At 39.7% G+C, this 21,527-nt stretch overlaps 2 protein-coding genes and 1 long non-coding RNA gene across 10 annotated transcripts; all 3 read left to right on the forward strand.

Annotated features, from left to right (window-relative positions):
* Positions 1–1,025: 1,025 nt before the first annotated feature.
* Positions 1,026–1,582, forward strand: LOC122050187. Its single transcript, XM_042611118.1, has 2 exons — positions 1,026–1,512; positions 1,572–1,582. Exons 1-2 carry the CDS (start codon positions 1,026–1,028, stop codon positions 1,580–1,582), a joined length of 498 nt encoding a protein of 165 aa, XP_042467052.1.
* A 266-nt stretch (positions 1,583–1,848) lies between these two features.
* On the forward strand, positions 1,849–4,060 carry LOC122051146. Of its 8 annotated transcripts, none has more exons than XR_006131343.1 (5): positions 1,849–2,220; positions 2,318–2,380; positions 2,475–2,567; positions 2,652–2,725; positions 2,811–2,870. XR_006131343.1 is itself a non-coding variant. In XM_042612106.1 (4 exons), the coding sequence occupies exons 1-4, from the start codon at positions 2,091–2,093 to the stop codon at positions 3,865–3,867; spliced, it is 330 nt and encodes a 109-aa protein (XP_042468040.1). In that variant the 5' UTR covers positions 1,849–2,090; the 3' UTR covers positions 3,868–4,060. The 8 variants fall into 8 exon arrangements, 1 of the variants encoding a protein (XP_042468040.1); XR_006131342.1 differs by having other exon boundaries at positions 2,652–2,711; XR_006131345.1 differs by having other exon boundaries at positions 2,662–2,725.
* Positions 4,061–7,351: 3,291 nt separating this feature from the next.
* On the forward strand, positions 7,352–20,992 carry LOC122051147. Its single transcript, XR_006131349.1, has 3 exons — positions 7,352–8,015; positions 8,082–8,175; positions 20,453–20,992. It is a non-coding gene; the product is annotated as an uncharacterized LOC122051147 (long non-coding RNA).
* The last annotated feature ends 535 nt before the right edge of the window (positions 20,993–21,527 follow it).

Below are 21,527 nucleotides of genomic sequence, written 5' to 3' on the forward strand. Positions count from 1 at the left end.
TACAGAGCTTTTCTGAGTTGGGGTTGATGGAGCGAGCACAGACAGAGTGAGGTCTACTGGTCACCATGGTTGCTCAGTCACCTATAGTAGAATGTATCAAAGAGGCTCAGGCTACAGATCAGCATTTACAGTTTTTACGTAGCAGAGTTACCTCAGGGCAGCAGACAGAGTTTACTTGTGATGATAGTGGAATTCTGTATTTTCGCGGAAGATTATGTGTCCCTGAGTCACATCCTGTTCAGGAGGGCTTATTACGGGAAGCACATCGGTCTAGATTTGCGATTCATCCAGGAGGTACTCGCATGTACAGAGATCTGAAATGATCATACTGGTGGAGTGGTATGAAGAAAGATATTGCGACATTCGTGGCACAGTGTTTAGTTTATCAGCAGATTAAGGCAGAGCATCAGAGACCAGCTGGGTTACTGCAGAAGATAGAAATACCAGAATGGAAATGGGAGCATATCACGATGGACTTTGTGGTAGGTCTACCCCGAACCCGGAAGAGTCATGATGCGATTTGGGTAATCGTTGATCGGTTAACCAAATCTGCACACTTCTTACCGATCCGTCGGACGGATTCGTTGGATCGATTGGCGGAGTTATACTGCATGGAGATCATCAGATTGCATAGTATACCTCTGAGTATTATATCAGATAGAGATCCACGATTTACCTCTCGATTTTGGCGGAGTCTTCAGCAGGCCATGGGTACGGAACTTCGTTTTAGTACTGCATTTCACCCCCAGACGGACGGGCAGTCGGAGCGTACTATTCAGACATTGGAGGATCTATTGAGATCTTGTGTTATGGATTTCGGTGGTAGCTGGGAGGAGCATCTGCACTTGGTGGAGTTTGCATATAATAATAGTTACCACTCAGCGATTCAGATGGCACCATTCGAGGCATTATATGGCAGAGCATGTAGATCTCCTACTTTTTGGGACGAGGTTGGAGAATCATCAGTCTTGGGCCCCCAGCGTATTCAGTGAGATGCAGAGTTGGTTGGCACCATCAGACGCAGAATGTCAGAAGCCCAGGACCGGCAGAAAAGCTATGCAGATCGGAGACGGAGACCGTTGGAGTTCTCTGTGAACGATCATGTGTTCTTGCGAGTGTCTCCCACCAAGGGAGTTAGGAGGTTTGGATTGAGAGGGAAGTTAGCTCCTCGTTACATCGGACCCTTTCAAATACTTGAGAGGATCGGTGAGGTAGCCTATCGGTTGGCGCTACCACCATCCATTGTCAGAGTGCATGATATATTTCACGTATCTATGTTGAGAAAATACGTGCCACATCCTGAGCATATTTTGACAGATGTATCGATCACCCTTCAGCCAGATGTGACATATGAGGAGGTTCCAGTGCGGATATTGGATCGCAAGGACCGCCAGCTGCGAAACAAGATAATCCGATTGGTCAAGGTTGGATGGGAGCGCCATTCAGATGACGAGGCAACCTGGGAGCTGGAGGATGAGATCCGAGCGCGGTATCCACATTTGTTTAATGAAGGTATGTAAGTTATTTCTTTAATAAAAATGATCACGGGTGTTGTTTGCCGTTTGATGCAGTTATGTCGTAAATTTGGGGACCAAATTTTTTATTAGAGGGGGAGAATGTTAAATACGGCAAAATAAATAAACCCATAATAATTTATGGGAATTTTAATTCATTTTTCTGGATTTATTTAGAGGATGTATGACGATGTTTAAGGGGATATATTATTGGGATTAAGAGGGAAATGAAATTACCATTAGAGGAGGTGTAATTAAGGGGTAATGAGGACCTAACCGAACTTAAACCTCTACCTGTATAAGAAGCTACAGTGCCTAGCAAAACCCTAATAACGCTGACTCCCTTACCTTGCGGCCGTCGCTCAAGTTTTCCCCAATCTAGCGCTGTGACTCCCTTCACTCCGCGCTCACGGTGACGGGTGGTGCGCCGAGGTCTCACCAAAGCCTCCCAGTCCCCTATCCTCGCCTACAGAGTCACTAAGGTCCTGCTCTTCCCTCCGGATTCCTGCGTCGCGTGGAGAGCCTTTGGTCGGGTGAGGTAGTCGGAGCTCGGTAGACACCGGAGTTGGGTCGCCTATGCCGGAGCGATGCTGGCCGAGGATCTGCACCTCAGGAAGACACCCCACCTTCCCGAGCCCTAAGGCTGAGTTTCTCCATCAGGATCTCTGTGTCGTTGAGGTGATTTCCGGCGTTGAGGTAAATTGAGGTGAGGATGGTGTAAATTAGGGTTTTCTTAGCTATGAAGACCTGTGGGTTGATGTCAGTTCAGGAGGATTGGATTGATTGGGGTGTTGTTTTGGCAGTGGTTCATGGTGGCAGTCCCAGCCACAACTGCCGGCTGTTGTTCTTCATCCGGAGATAAGAAGGTAAGGACTCTACAGCTCTAAATGGTAGATCTGTGGCTCTAGGTTTTGGACATGATTCGTATTGTGTTGAATTGTGTGATGGCAATGGATGTAGGCTCTATAGGAGCTCTATTTGTGGTTCTTGGTAGCAGGTATCACTAGAGGACCTGTGCCGGTAATTGTACCTTCGGGCAGGGAATCATCAGAGGTAAGTTTTGATATAAGATAAGCTATATCAGTGGTAGTTGGGTTTGAGGAATGAATGCATGATTTGCTAGCTCAATTTTGATAGTATAATGTAGGGGAGTTGTGGTTGGTTGGTGTGGATCAGTAATGGGGATTAGTAGATTGGGTGAGTTTATTCGGGTAATGAACGAATTCGGATTAATTACCTATCTTGTATATTGGTTTAGTTATTCGGTAGATGGTTTATATTGATATGTTGATGCAGGACTTTGATCGAGACAGGAGACGTGACGAAGTTGACGTCGGATCCAGCTTACATATAGAGGCGGGTATTTCTAGACCTGTTTCTTTAGTTATGATCTTAGTGCATGATGTTAGTTTCCGATATGTAGTATCTATCTTGACTCCACTCGTATTTGCTTCTTGTGCTTGATACTTTATCCACGCAATCTTTGAGATGCTCATATTCGTATCTATACAGTCTCCCGTTGTTATACCTGATAATTAGCAGATACTAGATACCATGTTACCTGTTTAGCTTATTGTTTATTTATGCTTCATATTGAGCATGTGGCTTCATGTAGCGTACCTGATTTTGTATATATGATGATTGTTGCATTATTTGCATCATGTCATTGCATGCATCGCCGATGACCTAGGCTCCCTTGTGGTTGAGACGGTCATTGGCCAAAGTCGTACGCTCGGCCACTCATGGGTAGTGGCGGCTGGAGCGTGTCGCTTGTCCTGCCGCGCTGCACTCGGTCACTCATGGGTAGTGACGGCTGGAGTGTCGTACAGTTGTCATCGATCCGGCCTCTCGACCATACAGGGGTCGTGGTGCAGAGTGGTGGGCGGGGTGACCATACGTGCATACGCTGTTCCTTTTATACCTGTTTCTGCTGTTATATGTTTACTTATGCAGTTCTGTTATCATGTATTTGTTATGTATACTCGTACACGGATTTCTTCGACAGTATACCTCACATGTGATCTGGGTGTTTATGAGTAGTTCTTCAGCAGTTTATGTTACCTCAGACCTTATACTAGCTTAGGATATGGTATCAGGTATGTATATATATATAGATTCTTTGTCATACATAGTGGTATCTGCTATTTATCTTTCCGAGACTGTATCCTGTTGTACTCTTAACTATTTATGTTACTCATCCACTATCTATTCTTTGCTCGCTGAGTTTCATACTCACCACCACCCTATACATTGGTAATTTCACCAGGTAGCTGATAGTGATGCCAGTACACTTGGGGGATCCCGACTGCCAGTCCCACGTCACTTTCGAGGACGGGTTTCCGATTTTGTTTAGATTTCTAGTTGTGAGTTGAACTTTTTAATTTTGGTATTGTAATAACCCTTTTGGGACTTGATGTATTTTGTGGTTGCTCGTTTTGTCGAGGAGTCTAGCCGGGTCGGCCCGTGGTGAGTTCTTTTGGTATTTTTGGTACTTGTAGTTCATTTTCCGTTGTGTTTGGTTTACCAGCCGAGTGGGCGATTTATTATCTGCGTGGTTGTGGTTTATTCTAGTCGTGTTGGCTATATACTACATATGTATGTCTGTTGGCTATATATATTGGTTCCATATGTCACTGTTACAGGGGAGATGTTGTCCGATTTTTGTCGGACAACTTTACTCTCGGGGCGTGACATTGTATGCATAAAAAAAAATAAAGAAATTACATGAAACACTAAAATTACAAACAATGATCCGATTTCATGAAGTATAAAGAATCATAAACATTTTTATCAGTAATTAAATAACATTAAATTTAGATTAATTCACCTAAAATGTTCTCTATGCATTAACCACGAGTTTACTAATTTTAAGGGTCATTGTATGCATCAAAATAATGAAGCAACTATATGAAATATTAAAACTATGATCAAGAATCCGATTTCATGAAGTGTAAAGAATCCTAAACGTTTTTACTAGTAATTAAATGACATTAAATTCAGATTAATTTCCCTAAAATGTTTTATTTACCTATCCCTTAATTCTACATATTATAAGAAGGATTTAAAGCAACTAGAAGGTAAAGAACATGCACAAACTTGTAAAGTAAAAACATGATGAACACCCTTAAAACTTTGTGAGGAAACTACCCCTCATGTAATCCGAAGCCCTCACTTATACAAACCCTTTGGAGCTTAAGAAAAGAACCTAAACTAAGGTGTCATCTTCCTAAAAACAGCAAAGAACATCAAGGACAATAGGATCCGAATTTCACTAATTATAGAGACTAACTAACACATAATACAAGTAGGGAACATGACTTCAATCTTTAGCTACTAATTCCCTCTTCTTTGTCTTTCCTTGGAGCTCTAGAACCGACAGAACTTAGTGAGGGTGAGGGGCTTAGGGCCGGTAGGATTCATCAACAAGATGGAGTTTTTTTTTTTTGTAAGGGTTTTATGGAAGGTGGAAGTTTTAGGGCTTTGTCTTTCTTTGTTTCTTTTACAAGAAATATTGGACCTAGTCCTATTAAAATTACCACATAACAAATTTAAAAAAACATCTAAATTTTATCAATTAAGTCATATAATTTTTTTTATTATACTAAGTCCTATGAAAAATTATATTCATACATTATATAAATTTTTATATATATACTAAGTCTTTTAAATTTTTATATAATAAAATTTATATCTATGAGTTATATAAATTTTATACATACCTAGTCTTATAAATATTTTATACATTCTAAGTTCTATAAATTTTTATATATGCTAATTCATATAAATTTTATTTTTATTATACTATGTCGTATAAATTTTATATAAAAATTTATATTCATCTGTTATCTAAATTTTTATATACATATTCAGTCTTATAAATTTTATACCCATAATAAAAATTTATATCTATAGGTTATATAAATTTTTATATACTACTAATTCATATAAATTTTTATATAACTAATAAAAATTTATATCCATGGATCTTATAAATTTTATACATATTAAATCACATAAATTTATATAAAAATTTATATCTATAAGTCTTATAAATTTTTATACCTACTAAATCATATAACCTTTATTTTTAATCATTTACTTAATAAATCCAAATTCTAATTAAATTACAGTTAATCCCATAAATCTCCCTAATCAAATAAATCTGAATTCCAATTAAATTGTAATTAATTCCATAAACTTCTTTAATTAAATAAGTGATTTTGGATACTATAAATTCTAAATCATCACAGAATGTTAATCCATAAGAATTTGATCATGGCCCGCTCAATGATTTTGGCTAGGGCTTTCGCTTCCACCTATTTAGAGAATAATCAACTGCTATGAGCAGAAACCTCTTCTAAACTGGGCGATGAGGAATAGACCCCCAATATTTATCTCCCATTGATCGAAGGGGCAAAAGACTAATGATGTTTTCAACGGCTTGGTCTGTCGGTGAGATATATTTTGGTGTCTCTGGTAAGAAACGCAAATAGCTACTAGCTGGATGGCGTCTACGTGCATAATGGGCTAGAAATAACTAGCTAGTATCACCTTGTGAGCTAGCGTTCCCCCTACATGGTTACCATAATAACCTTGATGGATTTCCTGTAAAATATTATCAACTCTATCTGGCTCGACGCACTTGAGTAGGGGTTGTGAAAATGCTTGCTTATATAATTGATCTCCAATTAAAGTGAAGCAGCTGGCCCTCCTCATAACTAGCCGAGTTGACTCGAAGTCGACTGGCAAAACACCTTGTTGTATATATAAAGTAATCGAGAATCTCCAATCGATTGGCTCTCCCACATTGGCTTGCAAGTCGATTTGAACTACTAGTAGGCTTTGTGCCATCAGACGGTCCATGCCCCAAAGTGGACAATGAGCTAGCCATTTTGGCCAATTCATCCGCCTTGCGATTATTAGACCAAGGTATCTTGACTAGTGTGACCTCCACAGAACTTTCTTTTAGTTTCTCATAGGCCTTTTTGTACATTTGCAACTTCTCACTATTGATTTCGAAGTTGTCTACCACCTGTTGAGCCACAAGCTAAGAGTCCGAGTGGAGAATTACCCGGGTAGCTCTTATATGTCTGGCTGCTTGTTGCCTAACTAATAAGGCTTTGTATTTAGCCTCATTATTAGAGGTTTACAAGTTTAGCCAGATAGACAACTGCTTGATGTCTTCTTGTCGGGATATAAGAATGCCTATATCGCTTCCTTGCTAAGTGGAGGACCCATCTACATAAATTTTCTACATTCCCTAGTACTCAGGTTGATGAACTTTAGTTAAGAAATCATCCAAAGTCTGGGCCTGGATGGTCGTCCGATGCTGATAATGTATATCATATTCACTCAGCTCAGTGGTCCATTTAATGAGTCGGCCGGATGCTTCAGAATTGGTGAGGACTCTCCTAAGTGAGCTATTGGTGAACACCATTACCGAGTGCGCCAAAAAGTAAGGCCTCAAGTAGCAAACGATAAGGACTAACCTGTATGCCAACTTCTGAGTGAGATGTAGCGAGCCTCAGCTCTTTTCAATAGATGACTGAAAAAATACACTTGTCATTGTACATTATTATGTTCTTTGACTAAAACCACCCCCATGGCCTCTTAGGTGGCTGACAAGTATTGTAAAATACCGAAAATGGGCAAAACTCCATAAGGGAATTTTTTGGAATTTTTAGAAATTTTTCGGAAATTTTTCGGAGCTCGTATGAACGAGTTTATGGGGATAAAAACTGGGCCCCGGAAAAGTCTGTTTAGTCTACCCCGTTTTAGCGAGGAAATGTTTGATTTTTCCTTTTTATTATCTTTTCTTTTGTTTTTCTCCTTTTCTTTTATTCTTCTCCGTTTCTTTCTTTCTCCCTTGTGTGCCCGATTCCCTCCTCTCACGCACTGTGTCGTGCCCTAACCGATCTGAGATGGTTCTTCTCCTCTTCTTCCCCTTTTTCTTCCGTGACGCCAAGCCTTCTCTTCATCTTCTTCATCGCGCCGCCGCCACCACAGTTGGCCATCTCCTTTGCTCGTCTCTGCCCTAACCTCTTCACGCGATCGCCGACCCTTACAAGCTTCGGCTAGGTCATGACGGCACTGATCTTCACTGCCACCAGCATCAGGTGTGGTCGTGACGGAGGACGAGGCTAGCCTTCAGTCGATCTTCTTCCTCTTCATCCCGATTCCTCTTCATCACGCACCAAGCCGACGATCCTCTTCCTATCTTTGGATCTCTCGTGCTGACTTCTTCGCTTGTGGATCCGAGCAGAGCAAGGAGTCATCGACGATAGATTTTTGGTTCTGTTCCCATGCCCTATATTTACTCTTGCTGCCGGATCTGAACAAGAATCAGTGATTTCATTAGGAAGGTGCCACGGTCCTGATTGGTTGGTGCCATAGTCGTTTCCATGAGGCCAGCATCGTTCATAGGCGAGCCACGACTCTAATCACCCTATTCCGACAAAGAACCCTTCGATCGTGAGTTGACAGAAGGATATTTGGATTTAGGTAAGTGTTGGTTGAGGTCCCAGTTTATTATGTGATATTTGCCTAATTGTGATGATTGTAATATAGGGTACTTATTTGGGGAAATCACTAGATCCACCCAGCTCAGGCCAGCAGTATGATTCTTGGGCTGCGAGTCCTATATCAGAGCATTTAAATTTGGGTGAGTTGTTTGGATTGGTTTGATTTATTATGCAGTAGATTGATAATTTAGGGATGGATGGTTATTGGTTAATCGATCGGTGGATTAAGGTTTCCTGGTTAATAGGATTAGCTAATCAAGTTAGATTTACTCATATTGAGATTAGCTATGTAGGAAAATATGGACAATCCGATGGAAATAAAAAAAACATAGTTTTATTTGGATTAGGATTTTGGTTTAGCTATTTTATTTACAATAAAACTTAGCTAAACTGTACGATATATTACATGACATTGATTCGGGACGAGCACTTCGACATTTTGATTGTTGAGCTCGATCTACATTGGAGGCGGGTACCTCTTAACTTATCTTTTATGATATTGTCAATTGGATATGCATAGTATTTTATAGTTACAAGCAATTATCATGTTTACCTTTGGTATGTCACTGTTTGATACTCATAGCATGTTCTATTTGTCGCTTGTTATGTATCCATGTTTATGCCTTGTGATTATTGCCATGAGTACCTAGTTTCTAGAGTAAGTGACATACCAAGCTTTACTGAGTTTAGGACTAGGTTTTGGATTTTATTATCTGCATGTGTATCTATATTTATTGATACCTAGGTTTTTATACCTTATCTGATCTGTGTACTTAGACCTGTGATTTGGTTTATTGTCCTATGGTACACATTATATATATATATGTGTGTGTGTGTGTGTGTGTGGATGAATTCAGGATATTGTCATGCTTAGTGTCATGCATCATCTCGCATGATTGCATGCTGCGCGATTGTCGGCTCCATTATTGTTGAGCACATCGCCAGTTACATGGATCTGCACACATCACTACTCATGGGTTAGTGGTATATTCAGGCAGGGTGTGTTGCAGCAGGTGCTCTGTCAAGAGCTCCGGACAGGGATCCTCCCCGTCATCATGTACCGGGAGATGAGAGCATTGAGCCCCCATTTATGATTTGGGGTAAGGAGGATAGGTGTACTCCGAAAGCATCCCGTCCACTCGGTCAGTGACCAGGACATGTCATTGACATCATATACATTTATTGCATTTATTTTCTTGTATTTGCTGCACTTATATGCTGCATTTTGGTGGATGCATTTGTTTGACATGCATACAGGAGGCATGTTGTGTATCTGGTTGACGACCTTCTGGATAGGAGGTCCTGGTGAGTACAGCTTCCTCAGTTACCTTTTAGTTTTGCATTTTCCTATATATGATTAGGAAGTTGTATTCCATGTTTATTGCTGTTAGATATATATCCTACAAGGCATGTCTATTGGTATTCACTGAGTTGTTGAACTCACCCCCGTGGACACTATTTTTTTTCAAGTGCCAGGTTGTTTATGGAGTTGGTTGGAGTATCCTGCCTACCGGTCCCCACGTCACATCAGAAGACCTGTCTTCGCATTTTGTTCATTTTTATTTTGGTATATGGAATTTGCGTATTTAGCTTTGTGTTCCAGTTTGTTTTTCTGGAGTGTTGTTTTGTTGTGGGGTGTAAGCCTAGCCGGCTAGCAGTTTCCGTTTTGATTTGTACGTGTTGTCTATGGTATTTTTCGCTGTGTTTAGTTTTGGTACAGCCGAGTGGGCTATTAGATTTTACATATAACTGCGTGGTTGTGTTTGTATTGTATCAACCGAGTGAGCTGTATATAAACTGCGTGGTTGTGTGTATATTCCAGCTGCTTGTGGCTAATGTATATTATGTCTGTAGAAATGATTCAGATTGTCATCCGTACAGGGGAGATGTTACCGAAATTTCTTCGGATAGGGACTCTCCCGGGGCGTGACAATTTGGTGCTCACTTGGCTACCAGGATTCATAAACTCTATTACTTATCCTGGAGGTCTAGAGTTCGAATCCTGGGGAAGGCAAACACTACAACAAAAACCTTCATAGACATCGGTTTTCCACCGGTGTCTATTTCATTTTCGACCGATGTCTATGAAGCCGATGTTAAAAGTCTGTCATTTTAGACATCGGGTTAAAACCGGTGTAGTATCACTTAACGACATCGTTTCATCAACGGTGTAAAATCGATGTAATATTGTATGTTAATAACACCAGTTTTGGCAGCGGTAAATGACTGATGTAATATTAGTTAATAACACCGGTTTTGTAACGGTGGAAGACCGATGTAATATGTATATTTTTTAACAACACAAATTTGATTTCCGAAACAATGAAAAACCGACAATAACAAAAAAAATACACAAATTATACAAATATTCTTCATTCAATAATATCCATAAAATACACAAATATTCATAAATTATATAAATAATCTTCTTACAACAATATCCATAAAATATCCAAACATTCTTTTTACATCAAAAGCTAGCTAATAGATATCAAAATCAAGGTAGAACATTCTTTTAACACATCAAGGTAGAACCGCACTTCAAATGTAATCTAGCATGCATTCAGCCCACTCGAACCGCACTTCATCAATTTCAACTCTGGAGTACTTGAGATTTGTAAACTATAAAAATACATAAATCTACCATATGTCAAATAACTAAAACAAATGTGTACATGTATCAAATAAAAAATATAAGATCACAAGTGCTTGTCATAAACATGCTTACCAGCGTATTGAAACCTATTCTATGAATGGTGGCTTCGAATGAACTTCACGAGCAAGGTCAAAATTTGCTATCTTCACAAAGTCCTTGGTTACTAAAAAGTTCTCTGCAAAGGTTATAATCTAGTTTAATAGAATGCTAACTTCACCAGAATAATTATAGGTGCATAAATCACATTTAACATAATAAATGCTAATCCTAGATAACAACATTGTAGGAATAGATCTGTTAAGAGCACACAAATGAATCTTTATAGGGATATTTGGTCAAAAGCGGAACTAAAGAGGTACACCTACCTCCCATGTCAATAAGTCACTTCCTCGAGTTGTATATGACTTTTGCAAATCTAGCTCCATATAGAAGGTGTAGAGTTTGATATCTTGAAGTTGCAAATCCAATCAGAAGTAGGATTAGCATGGTAAGCAAGACATTGAAAATCCCATTAATAGACATATATTGGTCATGAGAACCCTTGTTCTTGTCATTGAAATAAGGTGGGGTAGTTGTCATGCCTCCCAAACTTGAATTAAAAGGATATGGGAGAAGACCCCTAAATCCTTCATTTATCCATTGAACTTCCTTAATGTACGAAGGCATAAAAAATGAAGAAGGGTAACGATGTCATTCACTTCCGATGCAAAGCATAGTCTCTGTGCATAAAGGCAAGCATTCCATCAAATTTAAAACTATAATCTAATCAAACAATATGAGTAATCAACCAGACTTTCAAAACAAAAATTGTGAATAAAGAAAAAATTTGATCACCTTGAGCATCAATAATGTAGATAGACAAGAAGAAATCAAACAAAGTTACTTACTTTCATATGCGTACGACTATGGGATGCACACAATATAAGGCCAAGAAAAATGGGTCTTAGTCCCTTAGCAATCTGTGTAGATAGACAAGAAGAAATCAAACATAGTATAGTTACTTGCTTAAACAATGAACCATATTAAGAAAGGGAGAGCATACCATCACAATCAATGAGTCTTCCACTGCATACTTATTGCGAAAAAGATCTGAGAAACTACCAATAATAGCAGTTGCTACAATGCAAATAAGTGGATATATTGGATAGATAAATATGTGACACAGTAAAAGATCTAGGAAACTATCAATGAAAGCCATTGTTGCGATGTCGATAAGTGGATATATTGGATAGAGAAATCTATGACACAGCAAATTAGCCTAGCATAAGACCTAAATTAAGATGTGCATTTATGATTTGCTTACATATCTTGATGAAGATACGTATGCAATGTTAGACAAGATAGTAACTATCATATACAACTACGGATTGAAGAACAAAGTTTGTCAATATGATCCTTCACAATCTATCACTCACCTGGAAAGTAAGTTGACCATTCGCATCACGGCTAGTGCCACATTTCACATTAATAAATTTAACAAAACCATCCAACTCCCGTTCAGCCTCATAATCTTCACCAGCTTTGTTTTCCTTGGGAAAAAACTTCAAGGTAGGATAACCACTAACTCCATACCTGAAATGCAGAAGGCATCCCGCTTAACAAACTAATTTCAGAATGACAAAGTTGAAAATTCTGATCCTCCCACATAGGAAATGACTAAATAGTCTTTAGTATAGTGAATTTTTAGATGGAATCATTCATATCAAACCAAATTATTGCTAACACCCTATCATAGTAAGGATGATATACCAAAAAAAATGACCGAAGAGGACTTCATCATGATAATTTGAGAAATAATAATGATTAAGCACAAAATATAGTAGGTCATAATGCACATTTTTCACACAATTTTCATGTCAGATGAATGTTGGATAAGGTTGGAAGCATTTTAGCATTACACTTCTTCTCAAACATCAACGAATTCAAATATTAAATTTGTAGAAAACAAGAATTGTGAATGAATCTGATCCTCCTCTCAATCAGATGTTGATTCTGCATTTAAGGTATCAACTGACATCACACTACCACAATTCCCCAAATCTAAATCTAGTACATAGGTGATTAGAAATACAGAACTCTCAGTTTGACAACTATTTAGCAATATGTAAGTTTCAAAATACATATAATTCAATAAATGATACCTACTTTCAACTTACTCTAAATTAACATCATATAATATTTCTCCAAAATCTAAATAGGTAGCAGAACTAATGAAGCATTCAAGGTACACAATTGACTAAATCCACATCAATGAATCATGTTAGATCTAGTAATCTCATAATTAAAAACATGGCAAATATGACCTTAGGCTAATCTAGGTCTTAAGCCCTGTCTCAACAAAAATACTCACAGGAGCAAGATGCTTGCAGTGGCCACACCTGTTTGAAGATAAGAAACTTAGTCGTCTACAGTGGATAAGGAAAAGTATCTAATGCTACAAATGGAGAGAAAAAAAAAGAACCTCAGCAAATACACTAACCATGGATCATAGAATTCAACAAGAACATCTTTATTTACATCAAGAACAATCTGATCAAATGTCTGGAGTCAATACTACTACATTAGAAGGGATAGTTGCTAGTAGTGTGCTACATTTAGACTCAATCACTACATGGCAGTATAGCACACTAGTAGTGTGCTACATTTAGACTCAAAATGATCAGAAAAGATAAAACGAAAAAAGGAATCTGAGCATGTCCTATTCAGTAAAAGAGATGATGCTTCTTGGCCTGATTTAGAACGATACTAACCTTCCCAATCAAAACAGATTTAGCCTTTTTAAAGCTCGATCCAAGCTTTTCATATTCAGGGGCAAGCTTCTTGTAGTGTTCACACCTGCGACAAAATGGTATTAGAAGGGTTAAAATTATGCAATTAAAATACATACACATGGAGATCCTTTGCTTTAAACTGGATACTTAATGGAGTCTACATTCATCTTCTATAGTCTTGGCAAACAATCAGTTATGCGAATCGACCATATATAGTGCATTTCAAGTGTATCTTCTAAAGAGAAATACAAGTCGCGGTTTCAATTTCGACACAAGAAGAAACAATGGTGAAGAGCAAATAAGAATTTCAACATCAAAGGCATAGAAGTAGGTTTCGATTTCCAAACTATAAGCTAAGATAAATAGGCGTTTTGTCGTCGACTGGTCCAAGTTTAGGCGCAAGTCCAAAATCAAACAGCTTGGGGTTGAAGTTTTCATCCAACAACACGTTTGCCGCCTTCATATCCCTGTAAATTACGGGAGGGTTTGCAACGTCGTGCAAGTACGTGAGCCCCTTTGCATATTCCATTTTTTGATTGGTCAGTTCACACTTCAATTTTAGGTTTTAGGTTTTAGGTTTTAGGTTAGGCATAAGAAAAGGTGGGGCAAGGACGAAATTCTTAGAGAATAAGACAATAATCAAATTAGTGTTTTCTATGAGCAGGGGAATCAAAAGACACATAAATCACACACAGAGATACCAACTTCATACATCGAAACCTAAAATTTGTACTAGGTAAAATGTTTTCCATGGAAAAAGGAAATGCAGGAAAGACCCAAATCTCGACCTACTTTTGCCTCCTACAAACACTAGTTCATGTTGTCACAACTTACAATCTCTGCAGCAAATGGATTTCTAAGATGAATAGTATTGACCTCCAAACTATTTAAAACAAGACAAATTAAAGATGAACACGGCCTCAAAATAAGGAGTCCAACCTATAAAACATAATATATCGAGCGTTGTGCAGCTCCATTATTCACACGCAAAAATAAACCTTTTTCTTGAGAACACGGCGCAAAGTGCCTTAAAAGTGAATATTGAAACAATAATTACTCAAATTCCAGCCACAAATGATGAGAAACTAATACAGATGAAGATGGTTATTCACCAATGCAGCGTAAGTGCAATTTTAACCTAAAACACCAAAAGACAGATCTCGGCAGAATGGAAATTCATGCGACGGAAAAAATTTAAACAAAAAGGGAAAATAACGAATTAAATAGATTCCAAGGAGAAGAAGAAAAAACAACTACCTCTTTGAGAAGGGGCCCTCTGAGGTCACAGTGATCTTGCTCCCCTGATAACCATCCTGCTTAAGCTGCTTGATGGCCACAATCTGGTTTCCGAGTTCCGGTGTTCAGATGAAGCCGCAAGATGGCAGAAGCAAGGAGGAGGGGAGAAGGAGTGAGCAACTTGCCTGGTCTGAATCGAGTCGCCCTTTGTAGACTCTCCCGAAGCCGCCTTCTCCGATTAGATTCGACTCCCTAAAGTTGTGAGTGGGCGCGGCGAGATCTCTGAAGGTGAATTTTCTCACGGATTTGTTCCTCTCGCCACCGTCGGATGGAGCCGACTTCTCATTCTCTAGCGCAAAGGAAAAAAAAAAACGTGTTTTGAAGAGAGATCAAATTGCGCCGACCAAAAGAAGAGATTTTAGGGTTTAGAGATGGCGGCCACCAGGAGGATCGGCAGTGAAATGCGAACGGGGCCGGGAACGACCGCTGTCTTCGATTCTACACCTCGCTTCTTTCCGACGAGGGCTGAGACAGGGAAAACAGCTTAAGTGAGTAAAAGCTCCACTGTTGTCGCCAACTTGCCCTTTTAACTGTGAGCATTTCTATAAAATGAAGGGCTCCTCTTCTCAACCTAAGGGTGGAGTTGGAGGAGATGTGGTATGGTTGGACAGAGAAGTAAGGGCATTGTATTTTGATCTTGATCGGGAGAGGAAGGGGCGTCGATCTAGGAAGGAGAAGAGGGAGATGAGGTTGAGAGAGATGGTCGGAGGTTTAGATTTAGGCTTAGGCGAGAGAGATGGTTGCGCGGAGGAAGGGGCGCGATATAGATTTAGGTTTGGAGGGAACTTCACGGTGTTGCAAATTTTGGCTGTGGGAATATTAAAATATTTTATTTTGGTTCTTTAACACCGGATTTTAAAAACAGCGGTTAAAATCAGTGTCTATTAACGAAAAAAAGGGCGCTCATAGACATCGCCTAAAAAACCGATGTCTATGAGCTAAAATATGCTCTCATAGACATCGGTTTTTGGAAAAACCAGTGTAAAATACTCAAAGACATCGATTTTTGCTTAAAACCGTTGTTGTTCCACTAATGTCTATGAGGGTTTTTGTTGTAGTGAAAATTCCACTAGCCAGGGGTGGGAAGACTTTGTGAGTAACGGCACGGCCGAGGGTCGTGGGTCGACGACATAAGGGGTCGCCAGTTGAACCGTAATTGTAGCCGCCCAAGGGACCATCAGGGGCTGCCAGTTGGGCTGCTAGTGTGGCCGCCCAAGGGGCCGAGGGGCCGTGACGTTACAAGTATAACCAGAGCGATTCTCTAGCGATAGGTCTAAAAAGAGAAGGCAGGGCTTCCAACTGCTGCTTCAGTTCTTCAAAGGCCTTGTTGCACTCTTCATTCCATTAGAACCTTGCCACTTGGCAGAGCACTTAGAAGAATGGAAGGCCCTGGTCAGCCGATCGAGACATTAATCTTGAGAGTGTCGTGATATAACCCACCAGCTTCTGGGCCTCCTTGAGATTCCGCGGAGCCTGCATATCTTGGAGTGCCTACACCTTCTCTAGGTTGGCTTTAATTCCCCAATCGGTGACCAGATATCCCAAAAACTTTCTCCTTTTAGCTCCATATATGCACTTCAAGGGGTTCAGCTTTAACCAGTATTGCCGCAGGATTCGTTCACAATAAGATCTACTGCCTGAACAAACTTGATGAGAATGTCATCTATGTTGAACTCGGCATTCTTCCTGATCTGCTTCTGAAAGATCTTGTCCATCATCCATTGATATGTTGCTCCTGCATTTCTTAGTCTAAACAACATAACTGTATGATAGAAAGTGGGTGATGAAACTAATCTTCTCCTGATCCTCCAATACTAGAGGGATTTGATGGCCACTAGGATACTGTTGGCGTACTAAGGAAGGAACTGTATCTACTAGATGTGCCTTTCTTCGAGGATTTGGTCCACCTCTGCTCAGATAATTTTATTCTGGTCAGCTGAGAAATCTATCATCGTATATTTGACCGTCTAGGAGTCAGGTATAAGGTGGATCTTGTGTTTTGCCATTGTCGAGACTACTCCTGTCAATTCTTTAGGAGACCAGGTGAAGACATCCCAGTTCCGTACTAGGAAATCCATCAGTCTCTTATTAGTCTCCGGGGGTAGGTCATCCATTATCTTTGTGATGCTCTCGGGCTAGTCGGAGTATAGCTGCACTTCCTCCTATTAGACTAGCCCCTTAACCAGAGGCAGAGGCTCCTCTTGGATGGCGTTCTTGGTGCAATCAACTTCCAAGGTTTTAATGTCTAACAAATATGTTTAATGGAGCTTGATCAAGGGAAGTCCTAGTCACAGCTAGACAAGGGTGAGAAGTCAACCGAGTAACCAGTCCTAACTACGGTTAGGCAAGAGAAGTTCTAGTTACGGCTAAGGGAAGTCCTTGTCACAGTTAGACAACGGTGAGAAGTCAACCGAGTGACTAGTCCTAACTGCAGTTAGCCAAGAGAAATTCTAGTTGCGGCTAAGCAAGGAAAATCTCGGTAGATCATGGAAGCCAAGTAGAAGGATTCGGTAGGTTTGGAGGACCCGATATCGAATCAATGGTGGGTTGATCCAATGCTGAGTCTTGGTGAGTGAAGCCAGGTGGAGAAAACTATAGTGGGAGGTAACCTTATGTCCTGGTGAGTGAAGCCAGGTGGAGAAAGCCCTAGAAGAAGGTAAGTTGAGTTAAGTAACTAGAGAGGAGCGATGGTGAGGTCATGTTTCAGAAAGGAACAAACCCTAGGTCACTAATCCAACTGAAGAAACCAGTAGGTTTCCAAGTTGAGATCAAGACAGGTTTACTGTCTACTCATACTTTACTACTCATGCATCATACTATACTATGCTAATTTTTGTTTTACAAGAACACATTTTGTTTAACTCTATTTTACATGAATCAACTTGATCGGTCGATCGAACCTAGGGATCGATCAATCGAACCAGGTTGACTCAGACCAGAGATCAGACCAAAGCAGCGTTGGGTCAAATACTTGATCGATCGACCGAACAAGCAGATCAGTCGACCGAACCTTGATGACATGACACATTTCAAATCTATCTAAAGAAAAGTTGGAAGCCAATCTGATTGGTCGACCGAACCCAGGGATTGGTCGATCCAATAATCAGAGAATTAAAGGCTCATTAATGAAGAATTTCGACGAATAGGGAAAGCTCGAAGATCGAACAAGGTGATCGGTCGACCGAACATTAATTGTGCATTATTGCTCGAAGATCGGATCTCAATGAAGAAAGAAAGCACAATGTTCAGTCGACCGATAGAGGATTCGGTCGACCGAACCGATCAGTCGACCAAAAGGTTTATCAGTCGACCGGACCATGCTAATAAAAGGGGAGCTTAAGGTCTGAGGTAAGTATCAAGTTTTCTGTTCATCTCTATACAAACTCTCTCTACTCGTGCTTCTACCATTCAGCGCCTCAACGTCACGTGCAAGCTACTACACCGAGAAGTGCCGATAAGCTTCAACATCTATTTCTATTGTCAGTATATTTTAGTTAAGTTTACATTATTTACTTTATAAAAGATAGTAGTGTATTACTATCTTTTCATCTGTACGAATTACATCTTTCTGAAGTTTTTGGGAAGAAGAGTTATAGTGAATTACCCAACGGTGCGATCAAGGATCGCAGGTCTTGAAGTAAGAGTCGATTTAGGCTCTAAACTAAGTAACCACCCAAGTCACTTATTTTTCTTTTATTATTCTATTTTCCACTGCTTATTCTGATTTACTTTTACGATAAAAGAAAAGGTTTTTAAACAAGCGATATTCACTCCCCTCCTCTATCGGTCCCTATCGATCCTTCAGATGTGTACCCCTGTAACACCCTAAATTTTATTATTTGAAGTTCTAAAAGTGTTTATAAATATTTAGAAATGCTTTAGGAATATTCTAGATATTTTTAGGAATTTTTAGAGTACTTTTATGTAATTTTCGGAGTTCGTTTGGTATTTTTACCAAAAGAAAGAAGTTACAAAAAATAAAGAGGTTCAGCCGAGGTTCGAACCCGCGACCTCCGACCCGATCCAAGACTTAAGCGAAGCACAATAGCCAGGCGCTTAAGCATGTGTGCTGATCAAATAGAGGGTGAAAATATATTTATGTGGTAATAGATAACAGAAATAATTAGGTATAAAGAGAGATAAGTTAAGAGAGGAACTTAGGTTTTATTCTCGTGACCTAAACCTCCCCTTCTCCCGATTTCGAGCGGCGTCCCTGCTTGGGCGGAAACGAAGAAGGAAGCTAGGGCTTCGTCTCCGGCGGCCGGCTAAGGGCCAATCTAAGGGTTGTTTCACATCCTCATGGTCCTCTTGTCGAGGAGAACGCATAGACGCGAGGAGTCACCGGAAATTTCGAGCTCTCCGAAACCCTAGAAGCCGATTTCGGTTGTAAGTCCAAGAACAAAGGTAAGTGCTTCTCACCTGCAGTAGGAGTAGCTCTTGGAGTCTTGTTTTTTTCGAAGCATGCTATAAGGAGCGGTGCTTTTGAGCTTGCTGCCGTGAATCTCAAAGAAAGAAAATAAATGGTATAGGTTAAGTATGTGATTTGGATTTCTTCAGGCCTTGTAAATAGTATTTCAGATTTTGAGTTAGATTTTTTTGTTGGTGACTTTAATATGCAGTTCGATTTGTGCAAAGAAAGGGGCACGAGCAGCTCCCTTTGGAGTTTGTTGTGCAATTTGGGTTGTGCTATGAAAGGGGCACGAACAACCCTTACTACTTGTTTCGGTTTGTGATATGCATTGAATATGAACAGTTTTTTTTAGCTTGCTGTTTAATTTCCAAGGTATTCTTTTTATTAGAAGTATTAACAAGTAATAAGTATTTTTTTGAAGAGGCTAGTACCCGACTTCCAAGGTTGTCGTTAAACAAATCCAGGTGACCGGTTCCGAGGTCTCGGCCCTGGTAAGACCAAGGTCTTCACCCTCGTAGGACTGGTGGTTTGCCACCCCAGTCTCTATTAGGGAGCGCGATTTGGTACTACGCCTGGGCCCAAGAGAAGCTTATAATTATTTTGAAGTAATAAAAGTATAAGCTTTGAACAAATGAAACAAGCTTTACATAGATTTTAAACTTGAGCAGGTTCTAGTTTTGTTTGTGCTATGCATTTGACATGAACAACCTTAGTTTTGAGAGTATTCAGTGGACCTTTTGTTACTAGTTTTTCCCATGCAGTTTTGGAACCATTGATTGTGAAGTTTAGCATTCCAGTACAGACTACCTTGTTAATTCTGAGCATGAACAACTTTAATTCAAGTGTGCAGCCCATATTTGCTTGTTTTGTATTTCCACGAGCAAGAAAAAAAACCACTAATTGCAGTGCAGATTTATCCTTTACTTGCTGGCTTTGTTTAGTGTGAATGGCTTTAAGAAATAAGCATTGTGTGCAGATTTTTGTTAAGCATTGAGTGCAGATTTATCCTTTACTTGCTGGCTTTGTTTAGTGTGAACGGCTTTAAGAAATAAGTATTGTGTGCAGATTTTTGTTAAGCATTGTGTGCAGATTTTTGTTTAAGCATTGCAGTTTTAGACTTGTTTAAGCATTGCAGTTTTAGAATTGTTTAAGCATTACAGTTTTGTATGAAGCATTCAGTTGTAGTTTTGTTGTATATATTTATATGTATATGCACATTGAGTTTTGTGAGTAGACAGCGTTTACTAAGCATCCGCTTATAGTTGCATTTCCTCTTACTACAGATAAAGGAAAAGGAAAGCTATAGTGAAGGAAGGCGACAAGGAGATGTGTGATGGATGTGTGATGTCTAGACTATGGAAGCCTTGGGACCTTACTAAAGAATTTATTAATATTTTGTATATAGACTGTTAGTGAAATTTAGGTGGATTAAGTCCTTCTTGCATTGTTGGAATTATTCTTTAGTGTTGCTGGTTTGTTCATAGAATGTTTTTATGTTTTTAGAATTCTTCCATTTAAATTGCTATGCACATTAGTTCCATTCCTTGAGTTGTATAACTGTAGCATGCATGTGCAGATTGGTATTCAGTTGCTCCTTTTATTCTTTTGAGTAGAGTATTGAGATGAACTACCTATATCCTTATGTTTCAACTACTACTTGATTGCATGTTTCGAATTTCTGAGAGTTCTAAATATCACTATCAATAGCGTGAGCCAGACTACTTAAGTAAAGTTTATAGTTAAGTAACGTCCCACCATTACAGACTAGTAGTAAAGAGGGTGGGCGTTACAAGGTGGTATCAGAGCAGTCCCCATTCTCCAACATCACACACACATCAGCATCAGCCTTGCCGTCTTCAAGTAAGAATGTATTTATACTTTCTATAAATGTTTTCTTTTATTATTTATGTGTAGTATAGAGAAATGTTTAGAAGTACTTGCTCATATATGTTTAAAGTCAAGAATTATGCTTAGTTTTCTCTTCCTGCATAACTAGATGGCAAGAAGAGGACGTCCCCGTACCGCTCGTACTGAGGACCGAGCTCAGGAGAACGAAAAGCCCAGAACAACTGAACCTAATCTCTCTGAAGTTGTTGCTCAACTTCAGAGACAAGTAGCAGAGCAGCAACAAGTGATTGCCAACCTGATGGCCAATCAACAGCCAGTTCCTCCCACTCCCCCAACTATCAATGTGGAGACCCCAGTAGTGACTGAGGTTCCACCAGTTGCCCTGGAAGTCGCCATAGCACCTAAAAGACAAGAAGCATATCTGATACAGTGGCTGAAGCTGAAGCCAGAAAGCTTCTCAAGCACGACTAAGCCCTGGGATGCCCAGGCTTGGTTCAAGACACTGGAGAG

The sequence above is a fragment of the Zingiber officinale genome, chromosome 3A, assembly GCF_018446385.1.
Source record: "Zingiber officinale cultivar Zhangliang chromosome 3A, Zo_v1.1, whole genome shotgun sequence".
Classification (NCBI taxonomy): domain Eukaryota; kingdom Viridiplantae; phylum Streptophyta; class Magnoliopsida; order Zingiberales; family Zingiberaceae; genus Zingiber; species Zingiber officinale.